General features: G+C 40.2%; 1 protein-coding gene across 1 annotated transcript; it reads left to right on the plus strand.

Moving 5' to 3' along the window:
• The first annotated feature begins 11939 nt into the window (after window positions 1–11939).
• LOC146915284 (uncharacterized) lies at window positions 11940–13450 on the plus strand. Its single transcript, XM_085721303.1, has 2 exons — window positions 11940–12871; window positions 12967–13450. The coding sequence occupies exons 1-2, from the start codon at window positions 11940–11942 to the stop codon at window positions 13448–13450; spliced, it is 1416 nt and encodes a 471-aa protein (XP_085577429.1).
• Window positions 13451–21040: the final 7590 nt, after the last annotated feature.

Below are 21040 nucleotides of genomic sequence, written 5' to 3' on the forward strand. Positions count from 1 at the left end.
GTAACAACTCACGATGATATGTGCACTTTGGTCCGAAACTATTTCAATTCCATCTTTACAGAGAAGCAGGGCGATCAACAAGCAATCATTCCATGCGTTCAGCCCTGAGTTTCGGAAGAAGATAACAACATTCTCACACAACCATTCACTGAGCAAGAATTCAAGGATGCCGTTTTCAGTATGCATCCGGATAAATCACCTGGACCTGACGGTCTTAATCCTGCTTTTTTCCACCGATTCTGGAATGACATAAGTGGCGACATTTTCACTACAGCTACCTCATGGCTTGCAACGGGAGTCTTCCCATCAGATTTGAATGCAACACATATTGTTCTTGCTCCCAAAGGGGATAATCCAGAGTCAATGAAAGACCTCCGTCCCATATCTCTTTGCAACTTATTGTACAAAACCATTTCCAAGGTTTTAGCAAACCGTCTGAAGCCTCTGATTAATAAATGGATTTCTCTAGATCAAGCAGCGTTTGTGCCTTCTCGTTCGATAATGGATAATGCGCTCGCAGCCTTTGAAATTCTACATTATATGCGCTGCAAGCATAAAGGAAAACAAGGTGATGTAGCTCTAAAACTTGACATTTCGAAGGCATTTGATAGTGTTAGCTGGTCTTATTTAAAAGCTATTTTGTGTAAACTGGGATTTTGTCACCAATGGATCACTTGGATGATGATGTGCATTTCTACTGTATAATACCATGTTATTTTTAATGGTGATCGTATTGGCCCCATCTCTCCTGAAAGAGGACTACGACAAGGTTGCCCGCTCTCGCCATATTTGTATATCATTTGTGCTGAAGGGCTATCAGCTATTATTAAAAATCATGAGCTTCGAGGTAAAATCCATGGAACTCGCATCTGCCGCACTACTCCGTCTGTCAGCCACCTCTTATTTGTAAATGATAGTTTTCTTTTTTGCAAGGCTACAATCTCAGAAGCACAATGCCTCAAAGATATTCTCTGCAGCTATGAACAAGCTTCCGGTCAAGCCATTAACTTCAGAAAATCGGCGATCTCGTTCAGCGCTAACACTTCCCAAGACTCTATCTCATCTATCATGGCATGCCTTGGCGTTTCTGAAGCTATTGGAAGTGGCAAGTATCTGGGCCTACCATCCATGGTGGGTCGTAGTAAGAAGGCTATTTTCTCTTACTTAAAAGATCGTATTTGGAAAAAATGTCAAGCTTGGAGCGCTAGATCCCTCTCACGAGCAGGGAAGGAAATTTTAATCAAGTCGGTGGCCCAAGCCATTCCTTCTTATTGCATGGGGGCATTTCTCATTCCTACATCCCTTTGCGATGAGATAGAAAGGATGGTGAACTCTTTCTATTGGGGATCGAAAAAGAATGGGCGGCGAGGCATTAACTGGTTGCGATGGGAAAAGCTTACTCGTCACAAAAGCTTAGGGGGCTTAGGCTTCCAGAACCTAGAAGCTTTTAATCTCTCTATGCTTGGTAAGCAAAGTTGGAAACTCTTATCCGACTCAACCTCTTTACTTTCAAGGATCCTCAAAGCTAAATACTTCCCGAGAAGGGATTTTTTGGATGCCAACCTAGGCCATAATCCAAGTTATACATGGAGGAGTCTATGGAGTACATAATCTTTACTTACCTTGGGTCATATATGGAAGATAGGTGATGGTTCTCAAATTAATTTGTGGCGTATGCCTTGGATTCGCACCCTTCCTAATCTCAAACCGACCACTCCGCCGTTGGTGCACCATGAGGATATTACAGTTAATTACTTGTTGAATCCGGGTTGGAATTCTTGGAACATTCCTTTGGTACAGTCGCTGTTCAACCCTTTGGATGCTGCATCAATCCTTTCCATGCCTCTCTTCACTCGAGATTATACTGACAGACGTATATGGAAGGCTACTGCTGATGGTACATACACCGTTAAATCAGCTTATCGCATCTGTTCTGACCTTATCACTGCATCCTTTCCTACTAGAAGTGAAAACCGCTGGAATTCTATTTGGAAAATGCAAATTCCACCGCGTGTTCGTGCCTTTTTATGGCGTTCAGCACAACAATGCTTGCCTACTCGAGCAAACCTCCTTTCCCGTGGAATTTCTTGTGATGACTCGTGTTTATCCTGCGATCAATTGGCAGAAACACAGATGCATGTTTTCTTTGTATGTCCGAAAGCGATCAGCTGCTGGGAGTTGATTGGTGTCCGCCACATCATCCAAGATCTGCTCCTTAATGCTAACAACTTTGCATCTATGTTATTTGATTTAATTGACAGGTTATCCACACAGCAGCAAGCTCTTGTTGCAATGACCCTTTGGAGCATGTGGAAAAGTCGTAATGCCAAGCTATGGGAGTCTACTGATACCTCTCCCTCATATATAGTCACTCGCGCAAAGGACACGCTAAATGAATGGAGTTGTATGCAATGAGCAAAGGCACCAATCCACAACACAAATTCAGAGCATGCTTGGATCAAACCACCGGTTGGCATGATCAAATGTAATGTAGATGCAGCCGCTTTCAACGATAACTCTGTTATGGGGTATGGTATGTGTTTCCGTGACTCTATGGGTGTATTTTTACTTGACAAATCAGACTTCTACTACTCATCAGCCACTGTTTTAGAGGCCGAGTCTTTAGGCCTTCTAGATGCTATCAAAGTGGCTATCTCACATGGAATGCGTGATGTCATGTTTGAGACCGATTCAAAAATCTTATCTGATGCTATTGCCACCACCACTATTCCCATCAACGAGTTCGGTGATCTTGTAACTCAATGTAGAAGTTTACTACTTAATAGACCCGACTTTGTAGTGTCGTATGTTAAGAGGCAAGCAAATAGAGTTGTTCATAGTATTGCTAGAGCATCACTATCTCACCCTAGCCCCCATATCTTTCATCATGTAACAACTACTTTGTATTCGTTAATTTCTAATGAAATGAATTAACTTTGCCTTTGCTCAAAAAAAAAAAAAAAGTTAAAACAATTAGGGATTGTGATTTTTATTATTTGGAATAGTACTCCTTTTTGAAAGTATATATAAGTTGTTTTTAAAAAATTCATATTTAATTCGTTTTAAAATTCTAAATATTAGTAAATGAACCTTTCATAGTGTTATAAACATGTCTCAAAAAAATCGTCAAAAATTTAAGAGTTTAAGGATAATTAAACAAACTTTGTTGTAACAAGGACTAAAATTAGAAGTAATTTTTTTTTTATAGGGAGTAAAAAACCTATTAAAATCAAGTAAGGACTAGAAGTTCCCAATTTTATGTGGACCAAAAACATATGTAACCCTATTTTGTATTAAAACCGCTCCTGAATTAAAAACCACCACCTGAATCTGCAATAAACACGATCACTACAAAGGTCCCGACATATTCTATACATATCCAACCTCATATTCTGCATTAAAACCGCTCCTGAATCTGCAGTCGCATCTTTCCCACATTGTACTTCCCTCGGGCTCAAGACAAAAATGAGATTGCAACTGCATAATCTGCACAGCATAACCAGCAGGTTTGACACTGCAATTGAACTGCTAGCTACCAGGTACACAATGGCTGACACAGATGAAATCGATACTCTTTCCTTTTTTACCTCTTACTCGCCCATAAGCTACAACCCTCACATTAATTACGTCATTCATGATATATTATATTCTAAAAGTGTGATTATTTTGTTAGCTTAAGTTCACAAAATTTGAATGTTAGATTATATTCTGGTTTACTTTGATCATTAGAAATGGCTGGAGAGGATATTGCAGACAAACAATCAAATATGAAGAAAGTAATTCATAGTGAAAAGCACTGGACTATAAATAGATAACATTACTATTGTTATCTTATATCTTCCGGACTATAACTGCTAATGAAGTACTACTAAGTAATGAGGGGCGAATTTGATATGAATCTATATTATGTTGCCTTGGATTTGTTGTGTTAAAAATGATCAAATTCATTCATATTTGTCACGTAATAATAACTGAAACAAATTCTACAACTAAATGAAATGAAAACTATAATAGAAGTATAGCAGATAATAATATAGAATAACATTTGCTTAATTAATTATGAAATATAACATTTTCAAAATGTGATTATTTTGTTAGTTTAAATCCATATACTTTGAATATTTGATTCTGGTTTAATTTGAATAGATATTGTGGATAAACCACCAAAGATGAAGAAAGCAATATTGCATGGTGGAATAGAAAAAGAAGTATATATAGTTGGGAGCTTCTATCGTGAAGTTGGGCAATTGACTTTTTCGGTGCAGTCGTTTAATTTAGCCAATCAGATTTCAAGTGATGACACGTCAGATACCTACATCATGTTACAGTGTAGGCGGTCTACAGTACCGTAAGTAGAAGGAAAACTTTTAAATATTCCAATCTAGTCCCTACATATATTTTAACTATTTAATTTATAAAAGTTATTAAATTTATTAAGTGATGACACGTCAGATACCTACATCATGTTACAGTGTAGGCGGTCTACAGTACCGTAAGTAGAAGGAAAACTTTTAAATATTCCAATCTAGTCCCTACATATATTTTAACTATTTAATTTATAAAAGTTATTAAATTTATTATATTGACTAATTAAAATCAATATTTAAATTTAAAAATTTCCCTCCCTTTTCTATTTTAATATTTTTTGAATTTACCCTTCTTACAGAAGGCAAACTTCATCTTCTTCACATCATCCAGTCCTCTGAAATCATCATCTTCCTCATACCACGAAATCCATCGTCTTCATCATCCAATCCTCTGAAATTATCATGTTCTTCGCCATCCAAAATGATTTAATGTTTTCAAAATCCATCATCTTCTTCGTATGGTTCACCTCCGTGAAGTCTTCTTCTGTCGAATTGTTTTCTTCACATGAGGTTCATATTGTGTTCGTCGTTGTGAGCTAGTTTGTCAGAAGTTGTTGCAGTTCGAAGTTGTTTGCTATCGCAAAAAAAGTTAAGGTGCTTCTTATTAGGGTTTTTCATCGTGTTTGAATTTTGAATTATCTCAATTAGGGTTTCGATTTTCCCAATTCTGGAATCTGACCTAGTGGATTAACGTTTTATGTCTTAATTGTGATTTTGATTTTCAAGCAATTCTGGTGTATGAATTTTGAATTTTCACAATTAGGGTTTCAATTTTCCCAATTCTGGAATGTGTTTTAAGCTTAATTGTGCTTTCGATTTTCATGCTATTCTGATTGGGGATTCTCATGGTGTGTGAAATTGGAATATTAGGGTTTCAATTTTCCCAATTCTGGTCTGGTACTTAGTGGATTAACATTTTATGTCGGAACTATGGTTTCTATTTTCTAGAAATCCTGGGTGGTTTTACCTGTTGTATGAAGTGTTGTTCTTAAAGCTCATGTTGCTGATAACAAACGGAAAATTACGAAACAAAAGAATTGTCAATTTATTATTCTATGTTCTTTCATTCTTTCCTGCAGATTAAAGAAACAACAACTTAATGAAAGTCTATAGTTTATATTGGACTCAACTCAAAATGATGCATGAATATAGTAACTTTAGTTTACTGTTGATTACAATTGTTTTATGTTTTTAAAATTGGATAATGAGAAGCATTTTTGGTTTTAAAAAAAAAAGTTTTCTTACTATTAACTTTGTGATTGGTTCAAACGTATGGTTATATAATGGATACATTCATGAGACATTGATAATCTAATGTTTGTTTGTTATATTCTCATACAGCTTATATCAACAATATGAAGATGAGATGGTCAAGTCAATGACCATAAAAAGGAAGTAAAAGGGTTCATATATCAAATGGGCATAAACGACATTGATAGAGGTATGTAAATAGAATGCTCAAGCAATTACCATAGTATACAATTATAGAATTCAACAAAATACGCAAAAGACCATGATTATATCACATGTCATTGAAACAATGTCAAATATAGACCTAAAAAAACCATAAATTACAACCAAAACATAAATAAAGTTTCAAAACTCTAAGCAAATAAGACAATAACTTTAGGATTCCATCTCCATTCAAACTTTGACCCATGCCTTTCTTTTTGCTTCCTGATAAGTCCAATACTCCACGGCCTTTGATAACACTTCATTTGACAACACATTGTTTCTACTTTGTACCAATTCAAGTGTTAGTTTTATTCTAGTAGCAGTCACAACCTGAAACAATATAACCAATCTTGAATTTGCATATTCTAATTCAATGGTACAATCATACTGATGTTTAAGTGACCAGAACTTAACTTACATTTATTTTGTTGTAATCAGTTCGAAATGCACCTTCGGTCATCCACTTAGCCACAAACACTCCACAGTCATTTCTATAAGAAGACATTATCATCAGAACATAATCAAAATAGTTATTACATATCAAATATAACTAGTTAGAGGTTTGATAATTACGATCCACTTCGTTGACGTGGAAGACATCTTGGTTCAACCAGACAAAAGTTTGAAATTGGTGTTGTTGAAGAGAGTGTGTTGATTTGTTTGAAAGATTCGTGACTCAACATTTCCTCAAGAAATAATCCCTACAATATATTAGAATATTTATTAACTGATCCAAAAAAAAAAAAATAAGTAATCAATATCAAGTCACATACCAGCTTCAACACTTCACGACATCTATGACCTTGTCTTTCTAAACAAGATAAAGAGTCCAACAAAAATAGTTTGTTCTCCAAGAAATCAACAACCATTAGATACCAATGAATACCCCTATCATTAATAGTGATAAAAATCTAAAAAAATTGAAAAACAACTAATAAATTAGTTATCGTTATGATGGTGTGAATCAGTTTTAATGCAAAACTACGCATAATTTACCTTGGTTACAAAACTTGTGTGAGAGTCATCAAGCTAGCTTGATATCTCCTCCTCATTTCGTCGAGGTTATGATGCCAGTCCAAAGCACATTGCTGTATTGAATATAATTTGTTAATTGTCTTTAAGTATTTCAAATATATATTGATATGAGGTATTATATCTCATGATAATCAGGAGCTATTACCAAAACGACGTAGGCAGATACCATACTCTGTTCTCCTTGCTAACATAAGTCAACACCTAATTTTGTCTTGGAACAACCAGATTTATAACCTGCAAATGATGACAAACACATTTCAGCTGAGATACTTCATCTGTCATTTGTGGATGTTAAACAAAAAACACCTCCTGGTCAAAAGGACATCTAGGCATCAGTGTTTTAGGAGCCTTCATATCCCCATATACACTAGTTGTTGATCTGATCAAAACCTCGTCACTGCAAAATACAAAACATAATGAAATGCAACCACATATGATCAACCACATTATACTAGATGAAAATTTAGATATTATATTAATTAATATATATGAATCACTAACTGATTTGAATCTTCCTCATCAGACATGAAAATGTATGCAGCTGTGTAAGCACATATATCATTAATTGCCATACTTGATGGTGGTCTGAATGCAATTGCTATCCATTGCACAATTAAACCGTTTTGAAACATTCATCAAACTCAATTAGGGTATTTGAAAACATTTACATGTTTATAGCTTATAGATAATCTAACTTACTTCAGGAATATTGAAACCAATAGTCAAGTCGTCGTATCCGATAGGAGTCCAAGGTTGGTAGTTCAAGTAAAAGTCGTGATCGTCATCTTCTTATGGTTTGCAGAACAAATTCTTCTTAATTTTGTTGTATTGTAAGTCATCAAGTAACCCTTTTCTATTACTTTGATTGAGACTTGGAGGAGCTGAATTTTTTTGATTATGCAATTAGTAGTAGGAAAACCTACACACTAATGATATTTCTTTGGCACCAAGCCATTAAAATTACAGATCACATAATTAAAAATAGCAAAAAGTTAAATAGCAAAACAGTATGTCTTCCCACCAGAATATCACAACCATTTTCCTACTCCACAAAGGCACCAACATCCTCTTCAAAGATGTAGTTTTCTTTCATCACCTTAATCTCATTGTTAAAATTAATATTAACAATGTTGAAGATGATCCGGTCTCTTTTCACAAAAATTTGCTTGCTGCAGCGAATTCCTTCCATCCACCTTTAATCTTCACATGACATGGATAATTTTCATACCACATAAAACACCTCTCGTAATCCCCTACTGGTCCGCGAAGAATCACCTCATGCCAAAGAGTTTCCCTCATGTAGTCACCGATCTCTTGAGGCACAGTCTATGTGAAACAAACAAACATAGTGAGATTAAAACCAATAGATAAATATTACAAATCAAATAACCTACAAACATTTAAGAAATGTTAAACATGGATATGATACTTACAATTTCTAAGGCATGTGTCGGATCCTCAGTCAATGTCATGGTGAAGGCAACTGATTTGCGAAGGCCTAAGGTTCCACTATGTTATGTGGGAAAAGACAGAGGGTAGATCTTATAGAGTAGATAATCAATGTGAAACACTTTGTGTCCCTGATAGCTTAAGAAGATGTAGTGGTTCCCAACCAATTGATAAACCTCCCTTAAATGCAACCATCCATCTGTTAAACATGGGTCGTCATTGTCCTGGTTGTACCTGACCATAAAGGTATTTCCATTCTTGTCAACCAACATCCAAAACTCACTCAAGTATCTACGAAACTCCTGATAGAACCTTGGTTCAATCTCGTCGTAATTCTGTCAACATTAAAACATAGTCAATAAACCAAACTCCTTGAACATTCTAAACATGCCTTCAAAGACAGAGTCTTATTCTAAACATGGTTTTTTAAATCAAATTCTTTCAAAAACAAAGCAATTCATTCAAAGACAGAGGCCTATACTAAACATGGTTTTTTAAACAGAGTCTTATACAAGCAAGTAATTTATGCAAATAGAGACTTACTCTATATATAAATAGAGTCTTAATCTATGCATAGTTTATTAAAACCAAATTCCTTCAAAAACAAACTCATTTATTCTAAATATTCTTTGATTCTATAAATTAGCAACATGATTGTAAATGATACTGATAAATTATACAGAGTCATTTCTAGAAAAGTTTATGCGTACCTTATAAACGAAATTTACACTGAAAAATCATATTGATAGAAGTTAAAGCATCATATTTGTAGAAATCAAAACAATGTCATGTTGATCATACTCTTTTACATACAAATTCATCATGAAAAATGTTAATGACAAATGAAAAAGGAATGGCTAACCCGATTCTTCTCATGGACGGTCATGAAGTGTGAGAGCCTCTGTCTGATGCAAACATCATTCTTCGTCGCCATTAAAAGAAGATCCTTTTTTGAAACTTATAAAAGAAGGTGAATGGAAAAGATGTGATGGAATAGATGATGTAGTTTATAAAGACGTTCATGAAAAGGTGTAAACGGTTCAGATTATTTGTGGTGGTTAGTCTAATTAATGAATGGAATATGCAGAGTTAAATCGAGTATCGAGGGAAGCGATTTGACTACTCTATAACCACATTCAATTTCTAAAATGTGACTTTTTCAAGGTGTCATCATTATTTGGTGGTTGTTAATTAATTTTTTATGTAATTACATTCAGTCATGTAGTTAATTAATAAATAATAAAAAACGCATATGTAGTTAAATAATACATATGTGTTTTTTATTATTTATTAATTAACTACATGACAGAACGTAATTACATAAAAAATTAATTAACAACCACCAAATAATGATGACACCTTGAAAAAGTCACATTTTAGAATTTGAATGTGGTTGCAGAGCAGTCAAATCACTTCCCTCAATCTAACTCTGCATATTCCATTCATTAATCAGACTAACCACCACAAATAATCAGAACCGTTTACTCCTTTTCATGAATGTCTTTATAAACAACATCATCTATTCCATCACATCTTTTCCATTCACCTTCATTTATAAGTTTCAAAAAAGGTTCTTCTTTTATAAACTGATTTATATTTTTTTTACTTTTCTTGAAGTTTCATCTGAAGATGCCGATGGTAATGGCGACGAAAAATGATGTTTGCATCAGGCAGAGACTGTCACACTTCATGACCGTTCATGTGAAGAATCGAGTTAGCCATTCCTTTTTCATTTGTCATTAACATTTTTCATGATGACTTTGTATGTACAAGAGTATGATCAACATGACATTGTTTTGATTTCTACAAATATGATGCTTTGACTTCTATTAATATGATTTTTCTATGTAAATTTCATTTGTATGGTACGCATAAACTTTTCTAGAAATGACTATGTATAACTTATCAGTATCATTTACATGCAAGTTGTTAATTTTTAGAATTAAGCAAAACGAATCTGTGTTCATTATGAAATAAGACTTTTTAGAATAAGAATATTTAGAATAAATGTGTTTGTTTTTGAAGGAATCTAATTTTAATAAACTAAGAATAGATTAAGACTCTGTTTCTATATAGAGTAAGACTCTGTTTGTAGTAAATTCCTTGCTTGTATAAGACTCTATTTAAAAAACCATGTTTAGTATAAGACTCTGTCTTTGAAGGAATTACTTTGTTTTCGAAAGAATTTAATTTAAAAGACCATGTTTAGAATAGGGCTCTGTCTTTGAAGGCATGTTTAGAATGTTCAAGGAGTTTGGTTTATTGACTATGTTTAAATGTTGACAGAGTTACGGCGAGATTGAACCAAGGTTCTATCGGGAGTCTCGTAGATACTAGAGTGAGTTCTAGACATTGGTTAACAAGAATGGAAACACCTTTGTGGTCCAGTGCAACCAGGACTATGACGACCCATGTTTAATAGATGGATGGTTGCGTTTAAGGGAGGTTTATGGATTGGTTGGGAACCACTACATCTTAAGCTATCAAGAACACAGGGTGTTTCACGTTGATTATTTGCCCTATAAGATCTACCCTCCGTCTTTCCCCACACGGCATAGTGGAACCTTAAGCCTTCGCAAAGCAGTTGCCTTCACCATGACATTGACTGAGGATCCGACACAGGCGTTAGAAATTGTAAGTATCATATCCATGTTTAATATTCCTTAATTGTTTGTAGGTTATTTGATTTGTAACATTTATTTGTTGGTTTTAATCTCACTGTGTTTGTTTGTTTCACATAGATTGTGCCTCAAGAGATGAGTGACTACATGAGGGAAACTCTTTGGCATGTTTGTGAAAGGAATTCGCTGCAGCAAGCAAGTTTGTGAAAGGATACCGGATCATCTTCAACATTGTTAATATTAATTTTAACAATGAGATTAAGGTGATGAAAGAAAGCTACATCTCTGAAGATGATGATGGTGCCCTCATGGAGTAGTAAGATGGTGGTGATATTCTAGTGGGAAGGCATAATATTTTGCTATTTTTAATTATGTGATCTATAATTTTAATGGCTTAGTGTCAAAGACATATAATTAGTGTGTAGGTGAACCGTCATAATATTCCTAAAGGCATAAAAGCCCTCCAGAAAGGCTCCAAGCCCTCCAGAAAGGCCTTGGCGCACCCCAAAGGGGCTCTAAGCCCTCTAGAAAGGCCTTGGCGCCCTCCAGAGGGGTTCCTGAGCCCTGGCGCGCTCCCTTAAGGGCGCCGCCTTACTAAACTTCTAGAAGCCTCTAAAAACCGCCTAAAAAGCCCCAAAATACACAAATACCCCTGTTGCTTGGAAACCAAGCAACCGAAACCCAAGCCCATAACAGGCTATAAATACCACTCTTGAGAGCACTCTCAGGGATCGAATCATCAGTCAAAACCCTAGAATCCTAGCATTCCTTACCGTACTTTTTTTGCAAGTACAGTTGGCGCCGTCTGCGGGAAAAGGTAAAACTAGCCTTGACCACTATCACTCTGGATCGCAAATCACGATTCTGAGACCGTTAAAACCGCGAAACGTCCAAACCGTGAAAACCTTTTTTGCGATTTGGGAATCCCACCCTCTTTTCACCAACCTAGATCGCACCTCACGTACGATCTAGAGAAAAGCCTCTCATCATGGCAACATAAGAACTGGAGTCTATGCGAACCCAACTTGCTCAGCTGAAGGAGCACAACGACGCCCTGCAGGCGTCGATGGAAACCATGCAACAAAAACAACTAGAAGAAAAGGATGAGTCGAACCATGGCGAGATGGACGACCCAGAACCGCAGCCGCTATCCGTCGAAATCTTTGGCGCACCAGTCCCGAAAAATTTCAAACCACCTCACCTCTCTGCCTTCGACGGAAAGAGCGATCCTATGGAACATGTGACGGCCTTCAACACTCGCATGGCCTTAGTCGGAGCTCCAGACTCCCTTAAGTGCAAGCTTTTAGCCAGAACCTTCTCCGACGCCGCCCTGCGATGGTATATGAATCTCCCGCGATTCTCCATTCTTAACTATCAGGATATGACGAGGAAGCTCATCCAACAATTCTCTGCCAGTCGCCACCGCAAGGTCCCAACAACCAGTCTTTTCAACGTACGTCAGGGACACATTGAATCGCTCAGGGACTACCTGGCTAGGTTTAATGACACGACCATAAAGGTAATCAATCCCAACCAGGAAGTGTTCGTAGGAGCTTTTCAGAACGGGCTAAGAGGAGGACAATTCAACGAGTCTCTGGCCCAGAAACCCGCTGATTCCATGGAAGAAATTATAGCCAGGGCGGACTGTTACATCAAAGGCGAGGAAAGCAACGCAGAAAAGAAAGCAAGAGATGCCAAAGAGCGCACGTCCAATACCACGGAGCGGCGACCTTATCAATCGACAGCTGGCAGAGACCGCGCCCCCTATAGAAGACCAGAAAGGCGACCGTACAATCCGTATCCTCAGAAAGACTTCTCGCCCTTAAACACAAGGCCAGAGCGTATCATGAAGGAAGTTTACGAAACAAAGCTGATCCCAAAACCCCCTCCGGCCCGCAACCCCGTCATGGGAGGGATGAAGACAAATGGTGCAAATATCATAAGGTACGAGGACATGACACCGACTCATGCATACATCTTCGCCAGGAAAACGAGCGGCTGATACAAAGCGGGAAGTTGAGAGGATACGCCAGGGACAGGAAGGGCGAGAATAGACAAAGAACAGATCATAAGAAGGAGGAAGTAAACGACGAAAAAAGACACACGTTAAACACTATTTTGGGCGGTTTCGCTGGAGGAGGGGAGTCGAGTTCGTCTCGAAAGAAATATGTGCGACAGGTAATGTTGTCCCAAGAGTATGAAGAGATGGATCAGAAGCATGAGCCTGACGTATCTTTCACATCTAAAGATTATCGAGACATTGTACCCCACGACGATGACCCTATGGTTGTCACTTTGCAAATCTTCAAGTGGGATGTAAAAAGGGTGTTGATAGACCCAGGAAGCTCCTCTAATATTCTTTATTATGACACATTTGATCGAATGGGATTAGACCCGGAACAGCTACAACTTTTCAAAGGAACTCTGGCAGGATTCACAGGCGAGCAGGTTCACGTAAGAGGGTACATCACCCTCAAGACAACATTCGGCAGCGGGTCTCACGCCAAAACCATTCGTGTCTGATATCTCGTCGTAAACTCGCCCAGCTCCTACAACATCATTATAGGTCGCCCTGCTTTCAACCTGTTGGGCGGTTTCTTATCTACTAAATTCCTAGTGATGAAATATCCTCTCTATTCCAGAAAGATTGCAACCATTAGAGGCGACCAGAAACTCGCCAGGGAATGCTATCATAATAGTCTGCGGCTACAGAAGACTAAGAAGAAATCAAGTAGTAAGGTAACACATGAAGTTATCATGATCGACCTTGACCCCTGAGAAGACTTCCAGCAAGAACGCCTAGAACCCACTGAAGAGTTAAAAGAAGTCTCCATCGGACCAGAATCCCACCATACGACGAAAATTGGTACGTCCCTATCCCCGGAAGAAGAGATCGCCCTAGTAAATTTGCTACAGAGAAATGTGGATCTTTTCGCCTGGCATCCATCAGAAATGCCAGTGATGGATCCCGACATTGCTTGCCGCCACCTATCCATCAAGCCTGGCGTGAAGCCGGTGGTACAGCGAAAAAGGAAGATGGGTGAAGAAAGAAGAAAAGCAGTAGATGATGAAGTAAAGAAGTTAGTGGACGCCCACTTTATCAGTGAAATAAAGTATCCTACCTGGTTAGCCAACACCGTCCTTGTTAAGAAAGCAAACGGGAAATGGAGAATGTGTGTAGATTACACGGATTTGAACATGGCGTGCCCTAAAGATCCTTATCCTCTCCCCAACATTGACCACCTGATCGACAGCGCCTCAGGGTACAGAACCCTGAGCTTTATGGACGCCTATTCAGGTTATAACCAGATACGGATGGACCGCCTGGATGCTCCAAAAACGGCTTTTATGACCAACACTAAGAATTATCACTATGAAGTCATGTCATTCGGTCTAAAGAACGCCGGCGCTACTTTCCAGCGATCTATGGACACGGCGTTCTCTGCACAAATAGGGCGGAATCTTGAGGTATATATTGACGACCTGGTAGCAAAAACCAAAGAAGGATACAGTCACACAGCCGATTTGGAAGAAATTGTAAGCCAGATTTGAAGATACAGGATTCGTTTGAACCCAGCAAAGTATTCTTTCGGAGTACAGGCGGGAAAATTCTTAGGCTTCCTCCTAACAAGACGTGGCATCAAAGCAAATCCTGATAAATGCCAGGCGATCATCGACATGAGAAGTCCCTCTAACATTAAGGAAGTACAACAACTCACAGGAAGGCTGGCCGCTCCGTCTCTTTTTTGTCTTGCGCCGGCGACAAAGCTTTCTCCTTCTTCGCCTCCATTAAGAAAAAGGTGAAATTTGAGTGGACTCCAGAATGTGAAGAAGCCTTCCAGCAAATCAAGAAGTTCCTGTCTATGTCGCACGTTCTTCAGCGGCCAAGTCAGAACGCCGTCCTTTTCTTGTATTTAGCGATCTCCAAAAACGCCATGAGCACAGTTCTTTTAGAAGACTCAGAAGCAGGTGAAAAGCCAATTTATTTTGTCAGCAGAGTGTTCAAGGGGGCAGAGCTGCGATATCAGAAGATAGAATGTCTTGCTCTTGCTGTCGTTGTAACAACAAGGAAGTTTCGTCCCTATTTCCAAAGCCACAAGGTCGTCGTAAAGTCAAATTACCCAATTAGACAAGTTCTGGGGAAACCAGATTTAGCCGGCAGAATGGTGGCCTGGTCCATAGAGCTCTCCGAATACGACGTCCAATTCGTACCACGAGGAAGTATCAAATCCCAAGTGTTGGCATATTTTGTAGTAGAGCTCGCCTCGCCGATACAGGAAAGGGCCCCTTTCGTATGGCTCTTATCCGTAGATGGTTCATCCAACCTGAAAGGCAGTGGCGCAGGCATAGTTCTGGAAGGGCCAGATGATATCCTCATAGAGCAATCCCTAAGATTCGAATTCAAGGCAAGCAATAACCAGGCCGAGTACGAGGCTTTGATAGCCGGCATGAACCTAGCACAGGAAATGGGAGCAGAAAACTTGTGAGCCAAGAGTGATTCCCAGCTCATAACGAGTCAGATCACGGGCGAGTATCAAACGAAGGACGCCCAACTCACCAAGTACTTGGCTAAGGTACAGAGTCTCGCCAAAATATTTAGTTTCTTCGAAGCAATCTATGTTCCACGGGAACAAAATTCTAGAGCGGATTTATTAGCAAAGCTCGCCAGCACCAAACAACCAGGCAACAGCCGCACAGTTATCCAGAAAGTAGTTGTAGCACCTAGCACAAAGTGGAAGAGGTGCTTCAAGTAATCGAAAACACAGGGGGATGGATGGAGCCACTGCTTTGATATTTGACTGGGTCATTCGAACCCACCGAAGGCGAGGATGAACAAACAGTCAGAAGCCGAGCATCGAAATTCGATTTGGTCTCTGGGAAACTCTACAAGAGAGGCCGCACGACTCCCTTGTTACGATGCTTAGGGGAAGACGAGACGCACTTGGTCCTTTTGGAAGTGCACGAAGGCGTTTGCGGCAGTCATATTGGCGGGCGAGCTTTAGCCACCAAACTCCTCCGCGCCGGATATTACTGGCCCACCATGCTCTAGGATAGTTCGAATTTTGTAAAGAAGTGTGACAAATGCCAAAGGTTTTCTGATAAGAAGCATGCCCCAGCTCAAGAGCTAACCTCTGTGTACTCACCATGGCCTTTTCACAAATGGGTGGTCGGCATTGTTGGACCTTTTCCCCTCGCCTCAGGGCATCTAAAGTTTCTCATAGTAGGAGTAGACTACACCAATTGGATCGAGGCAGAGGCGGTCGCCAAGATAACTGCAGAGAGAGTAAAGAAATTTTATTGGAAGAAGATCATCTGTCGTTTCGGCCTACCCAAATGCATTGTATCTGATAATGGAACCCAGTTTGCAAGCTCAACAGTGATAGATTTCTGCAAGCACCTAGGGATACAGACAAAGTTCGCCTCCGTAATTCACCCGCAAGCCAATGGGCAAGCTGAATCAGCCAACAAAGTTATCCTTAACGAGATCAAGAAGAAGCTAGAGGTCGCTAAAAGTTTATGGGCAGAACAACTCCATGAGGTACTATGGTCATATCACACTACTCCACACTCCACAACCAGAGAAACGCCCTTTACAATGGTTTATAGCGCGGACGCCATGCTCCCTGTAGAAATAGATACCCCCACATGGCGACGGGACACCTTTTCAGAAGAAGGTATCATATTATTATGAGTTCGTCTAACAAATTCTGCGTGCAGGAAAACAAAATTTTGCTTCTTACGCATATGAATTCACAAAACTGTTTCTTAAATTTACGAAATTGTTTCTCTGAAAAGTAAATGAAGTAGGTCTGGCAGTCAGCATGGATGTCATCGACGAGGTCAGGGAACAGGAGCACATCCAAGAGTTCGCCGCCAAACAAAGAGCAGCTCGCCGCTACAACTCGAAAGTGGCGCCCAGAGAAATGAAAGAGGGCGATCTGGTCCTGAAGCAAGTCGTCGCCCCAACAAGGATAGGCAAACTCTTTCCAAACTGGGAGGGGCCGTACAAAATTCGAGAAAAATGCACTCACGGGGCGTACAAGTTAGAAGAACTGAACGGAGAAGTCATACCTCGCACTTGGAACGTGGCCAATCTGCGCCACTATTATAGCTAATTTCCTTTTATTTTGCATTTTAAATTTACTATGTCTCAAATAAGGATGATGTAAAATCACCACTGCAACTGTTATCTCTTGACACTATCAATAATACAGGGTTAGGGTGGCACTCTTTTCCCCTGCAAGGGCAGGGGTTTTTAACGAGGCACCCTTTCCTTTTTATATATATGATTATCTTCGCGTCTTTTTCTTCTCTTATGCAAACATAATTAGTCTACCTAAAGAATGAAGATGATCCAAAGGATCCGCGAGCCCCCATCAATGCCAACCTTGATAAAGGCTCTGGCAAGGGTCGACGATAAGCTCGCCGCGAGTCCCACAACGCCAACCTTGATAAAGGCTCTGGCCGGGTCGACATAATAACTCGCAAAAAACCTTCCCTCAGAGTGGGAAGCGTAATTAGAAAGCCTTCTCAGAGTGAAGCCTTCCCTCAGAGTGGGAAGCATAATTAAAAACTCAGAGTGGGAAGCATAATTAAAAACCTTCCCTCAGAGTGGGAAGCGTAATTAAAAGCCTTCTCAGAATGAAGCCTTCCCTCAGAGTGGGAAGCGTAATTAAAGTCTTCTCAGAAAAAACCTTCCCTCAGAGCGGGAGGCTTGATTCGACAAGATACTTGGGCATCATTCTCGGCCGCCCATCAGAGATTACTCCAACAAGTAAACATCATAAAATTATAAGGCGCCGTTCAAGTTTCGTATGTCAGAATTACATCATAAAAATCACAAAAAATTAATTAATTAAATTACAAATAAGCCAAGGCTTGTGTTGACATAGTCGCCAAGTTATTTCTCCATTATAAGGTACCAAAAGCTACCGGTAGATTGAAAGAGACATAGTCGCTTATTGATCTGCGAACCCCCATCATCGCCAACCTTGATAAAGGCTCTGGCAAGGGTTGACGATAAGCTCGCCTCAATCCCTACATCGCCAACCTTGGTAAAGGCTCTGGCGGGGGTCGACAAATAATAAAATCGCCTAAGAGACAGAATTGGCGGTCTTTTGAGCTAGAAACGCCCATTTCGAAATCGACATCACCCGATAAAGGGACACTGTTGAAACGAATTCAATTCGACAAAATAACGAAGTCGTAACGAATAAATACGCATCACCACATACATAATCAAGAGCACAATAAGCCATAGCAATAATTGAAATACACAAGACGAAGCAAGTTCTCCATAAAACATGAATTAAATAACCAGCTTAGAGTCGTTGACAACCAAAAATCTCGGGCAAAATAAACATTGTTTAAAAGGCGCTTTGCAGAGTCGCCAAGATTAAGTTACAGAACCAGAAGGAAAGAAAAACGAATAAAAAACAAAGAACTATTCATCATCCACCAGCTCGCCATCAACAATGATCTTAAAGGGGTCAAGCTCGTCCACCTTGGCCTCAGGATTAAACAAAAGAACCTGCTCCTTAGCACGCCTAAACCCATTCTCAAAATACACCGCCAAAGAACGCCTTCCCTCGTCCACTGCCACTTCAGATTTCTCTAACGCAGCTTTAATCTCCTCCTTATCGCTTTCGGCTACCTCTTTCGCCTGCTTCATCTCCTCTAGGGCGGCCTCCACAGTTGCTTTGTCCTTTAACGCCTCTTTAAGGCGAGCTTCCAGACCAGTGGATTTATGTTTCCACTTCTCAACATCTTCCGTGGCATCGTTGTACTTTTTCTCCACCAAGTCATGCTTCACTTCCAAGCAGTGGTTCATCAGCATGATTCTCAAGGCCGCAGTGTTAGCATCCGCCCCCAGATCACTACATTTGGCCTTCACTCCAGCTTCCACATCCACCTTCGTAAATGGTACCTGTTCTTTCATGTACCTACAGGTCCCCAAACAATAAGTCACAATAATTCAAATCTAGCCAGCTCAAATAAAACAAAGACTAAGGAAGCAAAGAATAACAACATACCGGCGGATGTCGAATCCAGAATGCCAGAAGGAATCCATCACTTCATCATTCAGAGAAGTACCGCCTATCTCTTTTCCTGAAGGGGGGTGGCTGCTGCTGCTAGGTTTAGATCCCCGGCTTGTCCTCGCCTTCTTGGACGAAGGAGAGCACGACGAAATGTGAGCATTCCCTCCGCCAGCACCTTCTACGTCGTCCACCTCGATCACGTTAGAGTCGCCCTTGCCGGAATCCTTCCTCTTCGGCCTCCTCAAAGAAACGCCTACTGGGCAGCTGGACACATAACCATCAGGATTTTTACTTTGCTCCAACTCAGCCAAGTACTTCTTCATCTCCGCGCCGGTAAGAGGCAACATTTCGTCTGCACAAGTTGAAAGAACTCAGGTGAATAAACCAAATAAAATGAAAAAACAGAACAAAAATGAAACTTTTAAAAGACACTCACGCAAATAGGCGGTCATGCGGACAACGTCGCCTTCCCTATTTAAAAGATCATGAATGTTCGTCAAGGGAACCTTCTCCAAGAAATGAGCTAGCATACGCTCATAGGGCGACATTTTGTCCAAATCATACCCCCTCACCGCCAGAGGGGTGCTGGTCCACCGAAGAGGAAATTTTGGCTCACCGCCCACCAGAATTGAGGCTGTCGAACACCCCGGTGACCCCTGCACCCTAACAAAAGTATCACGTCATTCCTTCTTAAAGTTACATGCATAAGGAGGAAAAAACCTTTTCCCAGAATGGGCGGAGATAGCAATCCACGTCCCTTTGTGGACATCCTTAGTACCATAAAAATGAAAGAAGACAGCGACGGAGGGCTCAAGACCCAACTGTTAGGTCGTATCTGCGTGGGCGCCACGTTAAGAAACTTCAACACATCCATCTCAAAATCCGTAAAGGGAATTTTTACCTCGAACTCCTCTAATACAGAGGTATATACGAAGTAAGATTCATCCCCCTCGCCAGCCATCTCCTGGTCACACACACGCTCGCCAGGGGCACAAGAAAGCAGTACTACGTCCTCTTCCCGCCCAGTGGTGGAGATATCGAATTTACTACGAAACAAATCCATAACGGAAACATCAACGTAAAGCGAATCCTCTGCCAACACTTCTCCCGCGAACGAAGACATCCCTATTGGCCCAGAAGACAGATTTCCTCCTATCGATCCACAAGAAGCGTCTTGAACCGGACGAATTTCCCAGCACTCGTCCTTTTTCACTGTCCCTGAAGTAGCAGATAGAAACACGCAAAACCACTGTCACTACCTGAATTAGTATCGGACTCACTCGATAAATCGATAAACAACTCTTCCCCGAGAAGCCCACTGTAATAAACATCCCAGTGGATAATCCCGTCAGGGCCCGTGGCATGCTTCAAGCATTCCTTTCTCAAACGATCCTTTTCAATCGGATCACTAGGTTGAATCAACCTTCCCTCACCGTCGCACTCTCTAATTAAAACCATCTCCTAACTAACGCTTTCGCTCGAAACATAAAAATACAAAAAAAAGGAAATGTGAAGGGATGAGTAGTCAATAAGTACCTGTGAAAGGGAGGAGGACAGATCTTCAGAAGCTATAAACCGACGAAGCAAAGGGGAAGAGAATCAAAGGAGAAGGCAGCAAAGAACGTTGGAGAAATGAAAAACGAGAAATGAAAACCTAGAAATGTGTTTTTAAAGGAAAGCAAGAGTCGCCTCGGGAAGCGTGTCAGGCACAGTTAAGATCAAGACATGTGGCGGTCATCAGCGACTTGTGGAATATCAAGAGTCCGTAGATACACTAAGAGCGCCTTAAGGAACTCGTCGTACGAAATGGAACATACAAGGCCGCCTAAATGGAGACCTCCTTCGAAGCGAGACACACACGAAGCAAACTCGGATCACAAACCATATCGCCCTGACCCAAGACTCATGCTTGGGGAGCTATACGGTCCGGGTGCGCCCGACACATGCACCCTCAGGGTCTATTGGAGCATTTCGTGACAGCCTCAGTACAATGCTCCAAGTTCAAGACGTATGTCCACCCACGGGGTCTCCAGAACACCCAGAAATCGCCCTGGAAAAATCCTTAGGAATAACT

The sequence above is a fragment of the Medicago sativa genome, chromosome 6 (genome assembly GCF_051527215.1).
Source record: "Medicago sativa cultivar Bolivia chromosome 6, Bolivia_mono, whole genome shotgun sequence".
Classification (NCBI taxonomy): domain Eukaryota; kingdom Viridiplantae; phylum Streptophyta; class Magnoliopsida; order Fabales; family Fabaceae; genus Medicago; species Medicago sativa.

Coding starts and splice junctions, on each gene's coding strand:
- LOC146915284 (XM_085721303.1), top strand. CDS start 11,940: ATGCGAACCCAACTTGCTCAGCTGAAGGAGCACAACGACGCCCTGCAG. Junction 12,872..12,966: donor AATGGTGCAAATATCATAAG/GTACGAGGACAT, acceptor CGCCAGGGACAG/GAAGGGCGAGAATAGACAAA.